We start from the raw sequence: 9923 nt of genomic DNA, 5'->3' as shown, positions 1-9923 counted from the left end.
GACTAGCCAAAGTACTTTTCCAAAAGCACTTTCACCACAGAACCAGAGAATCCAAGGGGGTCAGTCTTGTCCAAGTCCACATTGCTGGCGGTGTAGATAACGAAGTCTAGGATGAACCCCGTCTTGCAGTCGCACAGCACGAAAAACTTTATTCCAAAGCGGTGGCGTTTGCTAGGAATATACTGCACGAACCAAAGACGGACCCTGAACAAAACCAAGGACTCGTCAATCACAACTTTCTTGAAGGGCCGAAGGAACGTCATAAACTTGTCCTTGATCATGTTCAGGATTCCCCTCACTTTCCATAGGGGGTCAGTCCAGGATGGCTCATCGTTGTTGGCAAAGTGAAGGTACGTCATGAGTTGCCTGAAACGATCACGACTCATGTACTTGTTGAAGATGGGTGTGGGGCAAAGATCGTCAGTACTCCAGCACTCCTCGAGCTTGTGCTTCCAGTTATGTGGCATGAGAAGCATCAAGCCAATGAATACAAATAGTTCCCGGATCGTAACAGGAACCCATGCTGCCATCCGCGACGTGGATGGCATTGCAGATTCACCTTCACGAACTGCAGCAGATTGCCCTTCGTACCTGTTCGTCTCGGTACAAATCTGCTCCATGACTTCGTTATCCAGGAAGGCCAACAGGTAGTCCAGACATTCACCATCCTCGGGGACAGGGAAGTCAGCCTGTATCCCACACCCACTGGCATCAAAGGGCAGATCCTCTGGCACAAAATCTGAGCCCTCAGACCACACGAAGGCATCCAGAGTGCCCTGCCTAGGCTGGGAGGTGGTGGGGGCGGCGGGGGGTGAGGCAGGCCGTGTGGCAGTGGGTGAGGCAGTGGGTGAGGCAGGCCGTGTGGCAAAGGCTGTGCTAGGTCGTGTCGGTGTGGTGGTGGTGGTGGTGGGGAGATAAGGAGAAGGTTCAAGGTCACTCGCAGTGGCCTGAGTGGTGAGTTGCCTAGTGCGAGTAACCTTACCACTAACTCTGACACTAGGCGACACTTTCCTACTCCTACCAGCATGAACACGGGGCCTACGGAAACCTCTACGTAAACCAGACTGCTTACTTCCCTTCCGAGGTGGTGAAGGAGACTCCGAAGACTCTGGAGAAAGCACAGCAGAAGATGACGACGAGAGAATGGGGCTGGGAGTGCATGGCGGTATGGCGGCAGCGTGACCTGGTGTAGGGGACAATGGCCGGTCTGAGGAAGACAATGGCTGGGAACTGGGGTCACCACTTCGCCTCCTCTTGGCCCCCTTTCCATACACTAGTCCCCTTTTCACTGGAGCCTTGCCTGTTAAGGTGCTGGGCACAGGAATTGTCACTTCAGGCACCTCAGACTCCGCACTCGATAGAGTGTCTGACTCGGAAAGGCTCGATAACACTCCGACGTCACTACCATAATCCAGTCACTACCATAATCCATTGACGCTTTCAACAATTCAATGCCTATAGCCGAGTCACTAAGGCCCTTAGCAGTTCCTAGTAAGGGTTTGGATGGGGTAGAGATCAAAAAGTCCTATTTCGGAGGGCTGGAAGGCACAGACTCGGAAGAGCTTGAGTGAGACATGGTGTCACCTTCAAAGATTGCGGTAAACTGACGCTAAACAGGGGCAAACCGCGGGAAAAAATGCTAGTGTGACAACTGGGGAAACAAGCGTTTCCAATTAGCATAAAGTGCTTGCGAGAGGAAGGTGCAGATTGACACGTCTGAGCTGTCCACGCGCTGCCATATCGCATGATGAGGGGGGGCCGGGCATCGGTGCGTGGGTGGGTAAAAAAAATGATACTTGGCAACAACCGAGGTCAGTGGTACAAAGGTCAAGTGTGCTAAAAATAGCTAAAGGGTGGCGGTACTGATAGACAATACCAGCTGGAGCCTGCTTGCCTGCGGTTATTCAAAATTTACTAGAATCGCAAACGCGACGATCCGCCGGTGTCCTTTTCGCCGAGCAGATCCGCGTTTAAGGGTTTAAAACATGTGGTTTAAAGCAATCTAGGGCAGGATGGAAAAAAACATGATACAGTATAAAGCAACAAAAATGAGCAAAAATAACCATGGTTTAAACCAATCCAGCTTGCATGTAATCTGTAAAGTTGCACAAGCTACAATTCACCCTTTATTAGTGCAATATTATTTCCTCATCCATTGTGCTGTGATTTGTGTGTTTCTTTTTGTTTATAAAAGCCCCAACATGCTTGCATGCGTTAGCCTAGTTTTACCTGATGGCGGCTCTCCACGCTGCACGATCTTAGTGCAATTGTTCGATTCAGTCCCCTTTCCCTAAGGCCCCTTGCAGTGACCTAATATTAGGTCAAACTTCCCTCTACCCCTCCCAGCCCTTCCTCCAGCATCCACATTCCTCACCCCCCGCACCCGACTGTCCTCTCCCACCTTCTCCACATGTTCATACCACCTCAACCTACCCCTACTCATCACTGTCAATATATTCCAGTCCCATCCTCCCCCTTTATTCTTCCATTGTAACTTCTCCCACAGGCCTTGCTCTCAGAGACGCACTGCACATCCATGTGATCATTTGCTTCTCCATGCACTTAAAGACTATTCTCATCCTCTTTATTAACTGCCCAAGTCTCACTGCCATACAAAATTACATTCCTGGCACACGCTGCATACAAGGAACCCTTGCCGTGGAAGGAGAGCCCCCGCGTAGTCGAGAGAGGGAGCAACTCCTTAAACTTTCTCCATACACTCCTCACTCTAGCTACAATAACCCCTCCCCCAGCAAAAAGCATATCACCCAAATAACAGATCTTTACACATGCAAGGGACTCCCCTGCAAGAACAATTAATTCTCTCTTGACTGGCAGTCTCCCTGTGTGCTCCTAGGCACACCCCGCACTTGAAGCTAGCATTGTTTTCAGGGAGCTTGTCATTTATACTACAACATCTCCAATGGACCCACTTATCACAGACAGTACACTGGATGGGACCATCTCTAACACCCTTATGACAGATCAGACAGGGCCATTAACCTTTTTTCCTGACATGTATTTGGAATTATTTTTAGTTACTTTACTAGACAAATTAAAGTCAGCATTTTGTGTTTCCTTCATGTCCAATACTTTATGAATTTACTTGGAAGATGGCACAACTGTATTGTATCATTGTTATTACAGATATCTGAGAACATGGCATACTACGATATTTTAGACGATTGGGATGATTGGGATGAAAAGAATGAGCTCGATGCTGAGGCAGATGCCCTGAGATATGCTGAACGTCGCCATCGTCGAATTGTTACAGGTACAGGAAAAATGTGGGGTTTAACTTACTTCCTTTTCATATAATTCATTATACTGTATTATAGAAATGAGATTGTAGAAATAAAAAAAAAATAAAACAATACTGTAGAAGTTAATTGCCAAACACACCTTTGCAGATCGCATGAATCCCTTCACGGCAATGAGTGACAATGAGTTTGTTGATCGTTTCAGACTCAGGAAAGAGTCTGTATATGATCTCCTTGAAGAAATTAGACATCAACTACCTGCTGCTAATGATTTAAGAGGTAACATTTTTCCCAATTCAATATAAAAAGGCTAGTATTAAATTTGGTACCGTATACAGTATGTACATACTAAAATCAGTGTAAATCCTACTTCACTGCTAATCAAAAAATGCTTCAATTTTGTTTCTGTGTACATCAGTAGGTTTCAAACACTATAATTTTGTATCTTAACTGGATGTTCCACCACACCTCCAGCTTCTGATTGGAATACGATGCATGGCAACTGGAGGTCACCAAGTGACAATAGGAGACTGCCATGTGTCGCAAACAACAATCAGTCATTGCCTGAAGACTGTGTCCAGAGCCATTACAAGTAGAAGCCAGCATTATATACTACCTCCTGCTGGCAATGACCTGCATCAAACTATTCAGCAGTTTTATAACATTGCAGAAATGCCAGGTGTTGTAGGGTCAACAGACTGCACACACATTGAAATACAAAGACCATCAGTTGAAAACTCAGAGTTGTTCCGGGGCAGGAAAGGTTTCTTTTCATTAAATGTACAAGCTGTGTGTGGCCCAGACCTACGATTTCACAATGTCATTTCACGTTGGCCTGGGAGTGTGCATGACAGTAGGATTTTTGGAAATAGTAGGCTTTGTGCTGAATTGGAAGCAAATTTAAATCCTCGATATCACTTACTTGGTGACAGTGGATATCCCTTGAAAACCTATCTACTGACCCCAGTGTCTTCTCCAAGCAATGCACAAGAGGAAGCATATAACCTAAGTCATGCCAAAACCAGTAATACAATTGAACGGGCATTTGGTGTTTTGAAGAGGAGATTTGCATACTTAGGAAAGAAAGTTAGAACAGACCTAGAAACCACTAAAGCTATCATTGTTGCTTCCATGGTACTTCATAATGTAGCAATTTTAACTAAACTGGTTTTGCCTGAGGATGGAGAATTAGGAGACATCAATCACCATGTCCTCCCTAATGAGGTGCCAGTACAAGTACGTGGTAATTTACAAGGGAGATTAAAACGACAACAAATAATTAGGGATAACTTTTAACATATCACGGTACCATGTCGTGTTGTAGCCACTTACTGCCGTCTAAGTAATTCCCCAACTTACAAACAGGTGACACTCCAAGAGGTTGTTCTAAGGGTACCTTAACCATAACCTGAAAAAGAGAATCCTTGTTTACAGCACTTTGTATCCCTAAAAAGAGAGTTCTTGTTTACAGCACTTTGTATCTCTGAATGTTTGTAACCTGAATGTTCTTAAGTCAAATGCATTAGAGGTCTTTAGAGTACATTATTTGACTTAAAAATGTCACAGGAATCATATAGTAGGTCCTCATTATAAGTTGGTCTTTTAGTGTTGTTTTTGTCTGTTGAGATGTTAGTAATTGCCTAAAAGCTGCAAGTTTGATTTACAGTGCTATCTTTTAAGGTGATTTAAAAGTTTCTTACACTCAAATTGCATGGAGAAGTCATTTTCTTTTTTTACACTACTTACAATGTGTCTCTGTAAAGTTGGTAGAAAAATAAGTTCATTTCATCAGTGGTTATTAAAATAAAAAATAGAAAACAGTAATATAATTATTTGTCCCCATGGTAATATACAGGATCTGATGCAGCAGCATCTTATAAACCACTCAAAGTAACTGTAACTATGGTAAGAACTTAGAAGAACTCATTAAGTTGTAAAAAATAGTGAAATCAAAAGGAAAAAATAAATGTACGTTAAATGTGGTAAGTGGGTGTTATGTGGAATTCAACTTGATTTTATGGAATCAGACATGAATTGGATGGTGAGGAATTGGAAAATGTGAGTACGTTTAAGTATTTGGGTAGTGTGATGAGTAAGGATGGAGGTTTGGAGGGTGAAGTGCTTGAAAGGGTACAGCAGGGAAGAAAGGTTGCTGGTTCCTTGAAAGCAGTGATAAGAAACAGGGAAGTGAGCATGGAAGTAAAAAAGTTACTACATGACAGTATTGTGATACCAACTCTAACGTACGGAAGTGAAGCTTGGACGTTGTTGGAAGGACACAAGTCAAGAGTGAGAGCAGTGGAAATGAGTTATTTAAGAGGAGCTTGTGGAGTAACGTGGAGAGACAGGCTGACGAATGAGGATATAAAGGAGCGTTGTGGTGTTGATGTGGATGTGATAGGAAGCGTTGTGAGGAACACACTGAGGTGGTTTGGCCATGTGGAGAGGATGGAGGGTGAAAGACTGACAAAGAGAGTGTATGTGAGTGAGGTGGAGGGTGGAAGAGGGAGGGGGAGACCGAGGATGAGATGGAGGGATGGGGTGGAGAGGTATATGAGAGAGGGGGGTGTGAGTTGGGAGCAGGGTAGTGAAATGGCGGGGGACAGGGCGACTTGGAGGCGATTTGTTTGTGGCCACCCCAAACGGGATTGAGGCGTCTGGCAATAGATAGATAGATAGAATAGATAGATAGATAGACATGAATTTACAGAATTCTACTTTGATTATATAGAGATTTCCCCTTGAATTTATGAATAAAAAAAAAAAAAAACTTCCCTTATAACAAGATTCCTCTATATCAAATGTCTGTTAGCATAATCATGAGTTTACTGTACACATTTACAATTACCCTTTTCTTTGGTGAGCTTTGTTTTCGCGCTGTATAGTAATGGTAGTTTCTTGCTTTAAAGTATGACCTACTGGGTTAACCGCATTACAAATCCCTGAGTGTCTAAAAATGAGATACAGTAAACCTTTTTTTTTTTTGGTCACTTTGGTAAATTTTTAGTGAAAAATCTACGCATTCGAGAGACCAGGGCACCAGATTTTCTGAATGTACACAAAAAACTGATCCAGGAACTAAATTTTGAGGACAGTCAGAGCTTCCAGTGTGCAATGGCAAGCACTTCAAAATGGGAAAAAAAATTTGGTGATCGTTGTCCCTGATAAAGGACCCATTTTTGTTGCAGGCCTGTTGCCACGACCACAATAGATATGAAACTCAAGCTTTGTAAAGCTTCATTTTAGGTGAAAAGGAAGCTCTAAAAAATGAGCCAAATCTGAGATGGTAAGGTGGGGACCACTGATCCACCTGACATGGAATGGCTCCCAACCTAAACTTTCCTGGGTAACAAAGTGCCAAAAGAGTACTACAGCTACCACAAATTGACTTAGGACCTCCCCCCACAAGGTATTAAAAAACACAGACATCATAGTATATCACAATGCTTGTCCATGAAATGCCATTCATTAATATGAAATCATATTTCCCTTGTTTTTCAGGACCAGTTGGCTGCGTTTTGGCGTGGAATCACTTAGATCTCTAAAGTAATCTAAGGACATTTCTTTGCACCAAACATTTGTCAGTTCAGTCTTGAGGTTGTCCAGATTGGGTGTCTTCTTCTCTGCCATGATTTTCTTCATCTCTGCCCAGCAGTTTTCTATCGGATTTAGATCCAAACTGTTGCCAGACCAGTCGAGGACCTCAATCCGATTATCCTGAAGCCATTTTGTCACCTTTCTTGACCTGTGACATGGAGCTGAATCGTGCATGAAAAAGTCGCACCCATGAATAGCAAAAAAGTTTAACAAATGATGTTTCGGAACTTGAATGTACTGGCCACCATTCATCACCAAGTTCTTAGGAAGAAAATAGAGGCCTCCCCTTCCCACTTCACCTGAGAAACACCCCCATACCATTACTGATTGTGGATGCTTAACAGTTGGCACCATGTAAGCAGGGTCATATTGACTATGGGAGGCAGGGCGATGAACCTTGGCAGAACGCACCTGGTACTTTCATCAGAAAACGTAACTTTTCTTCACTCATCCGATGTCCAGTGTGCATACTTCTTGGCAAACTGAATGCGCTGCTTCTTCATGCAGTCAGTAAGAAGTGGCCTCTTGGCTACAGTGCAGCTTGGCAAACCCAGCTCCTTCTGCAAGTATGTTGAATAGTTCGAATTGAGACATCTTGTAACAGCTGGGGATGCATTCTCTTCAATTCTGCTGCTGTCAGTCGAGGATTCTTGATTACTGTACTTCTCTCTTCAGAAGCGTATCTGTAACTCTGGAAGTCATCCTCTTCTTTCCACCACCATGCTTGTGCTCTGGTACAACATCAGGTGGCAGGCTGCGCGCTGCAGCAAGAATCTTCATGTCGGTCGACTTTGTGCATCCAGTACGTTCACAAATCATGTTGATAGGGACATTATCCTGCCACCATGCAATGATATGGACCCTCTCATCCCTTGAGCAGTACTTTCCAGGCATGGCAACTGAACTCTAGGAAAATAATAGGGCAAACAGTAATGCATAAGAAAAAAGAGGGAGGTGCAAGCATGGAACGAAAGGAACATATACTCCCACTCTCACTTCTGGGCAAGCACTGATGTGCTGAGTGTTTCACCACCTCCTGCTAACACCAGAGGAGTTGCCAATTACTTCTTGTCCAAAAAATTCACTTGACAGAGGTGGAAACACAAAGCAAAGACAGACAACTCTCCCATAGCAATTCTGTGTGTAGCTCCTAAGTCAATTTGCAGTGGGTGTATCTATCTACCTCTACCAGATGCCATAATCCGGTAAGGGGTGGCTGTCGTTGAGTTAGTGCTTTTATGTCAACCTATCTCTGGCCGGATGCCATAATCCCACATGGGGTGGTTATTCATGTTTGAGTTAGTTGTTTGCCGGGGAGGGGCACTAACTCTCCACCAACTCATTTACTGACGCGTAGGGAATACGTATGGGTTGGTTATATGGTTACCACCCAGTGCTGTAAATGGTTTCCTGGCTTACAGGAAACCATTAGGCTTGTCACTCAATGTTATGCCACCTGAAAAGGAAAAAAAAGTAATAAAAAGTGACAGGAAAGATGGGAGAAACAGGAAGAGAGGAGGGCGGTGGCTGAATCGGTAGAGAAGTGGCCTGCAGTCCTGATGGACCCAGGTTCGAATCCCGGCTGGGGCAGGGAACAGTTTAAGGATTTGAATTTCATAAAAGCAGACTTTCCTGATCTACCAGATGACCCGCCGACATGTCATAAAAGTACCCCCGCTAATACCAGTACACCAGTCCTGTATGAGACAGCCCTAGCATGTATTCAGTATGGACGGTGGGTGTTAGCGCCGAAGTGGTGACATGTAGAGAGGTGTATGGTATGTAGGAGGACTACTGGGCCTTGAAAGCAGGCTGTGAAGCCTATGCCCAGAGTCGGACACATAAAAAAAATAAAAAAAATAAAAAATAAACCCAGAGTCGGACACATAAAAAAAAAATAAATAAATAAAAAAATAAAAAATAAAAATAACAATGAAGCAGAAGGAAAAAGTGGGCAGCACTACATCAAATGAATAGATGAGTAGGAAGAGAAGAGGGCAGACATGGAAAATGAATGATAAAGGTGAAGGAAGAAGTAGGCAGCACTACATCATGTAAATGGATGATGAAAACAGGAAGAGAGGAGGGCAGACACAGACAAATATTAAATAAAATAAAATATAAAGGTGAAGGAAGAAGCTGGCAGCACTACATTAAATGAGTGGATGATGGTAGCCACCACCTACAACCTAAGAAAGTAAATCAAGGTCTTGGTGAAGGGATGGGACAACTGAAGGAAAGCCCGGGTTAACAAACGATGAATATTTTATGAGAGGGAGTAAGATTCATAACTGTGCACTTCATTTATGACACATATTCTGGGGAAATAACATAATGATACAAAGGGCATTACAATACACTGATTCAGACCCAAAGTCCATTCATTCCCAAGTCACTCCACTGAGTTAGGTTAGGTAAAGCTAGGTTAAGGTTGGTTAGGCTATGTTAGGTTAGGTTAAGTTAGGTTAGGCTCTGTTAGGTTAGGTTAAGTTAGGTTAGGCTCTGTTAGGTTAGGTTAGATTATGTTAGTTGAGGTTAGTAGGGGTGAAACAACTTGTAACAAATTGACCTTGGACTCAAACGATCTGAAAGCCAAAACTGAAAACATATTTGTTGTGGACTGTACAAAAAATTGACTGGGTTGTATAATTAATAGCCTACTAAAACATATGTCTTTGGTGGTAGGTGCTACAGACCATCATCCACTCACTTGATGTAGTGCTGCCTACTTTTTCCTTCTCCTTTATCATTCTTTTTCTGTGTCTGTCTCCTTTCTCCTATTTTTTACGATCATCCACTCACTTGATGTAGTGCTGCCTACTTCTTCCTTCACCTTTACCATTCCTTTTCCATGTCTGTCTCCTCTAGTCTATTTCTTACCATCATCCACTCAGTTGATGTAGTTCTTCTTCCTTCACCTTTATCATTCCTTTCCTGTGTCTGTCCTACTCTCTTCCTATTTCTCCCATCTTTCCTGCCTATCTATCTATAGCCCGACGCCCTAATCCTACAAAGGGTGGCCGCAGACAAAACGCCTCCAAGTCGCTATGTCACCCACCATTTGAC

General features: G+C 43.5%; 1 protein-coding gene across 1 annotated transcript in view; it reads left to right on the top strand.

Annotated features, from left to right (window-relative positions):
* Positions 1-3159: 3159 nt before the first annotated feature.
* LOC145417140 (uncharacterized) overlaps positions 3160-9923 on the top strand; it is a 38848-nt gene continuing 32084 nt past the window's right edge. Inside the window, exons 1-3 of the mRNA XM_080285918.1 lie at positions 3160-3274; positions 3411-3539; positions 3735-3852. Coding sequence (XP_080142044.1) covers positions 3160-3274; positions 3411-3539; positions 3735-3852 — 362 coding nt within the window. The remainder of the gene's footprint in view (positions 3275-3410; positions 3540-3734; positions 3853-9923) is intronic.

Source organism: Coenobita brevimanus, chromosome 109, assembly GCF_032717465.1.
Source record: "Coenobita brevimanus isolate Jiangsu-jjx chromosome 109, ASM3271746v2, whole genome shotgun sequence".
NCBI lineage: Eukaryota > Metazoa > Arthropoda > Malacostraca > Decapoda > Coenobitidae > Coenobita > Coenobita brevimanus.
The sequence above is the reverse complement of the archived record's forward strand: the minus strand, read 5'-3'. Positions and strand labels throughout refer to the sequence as shown.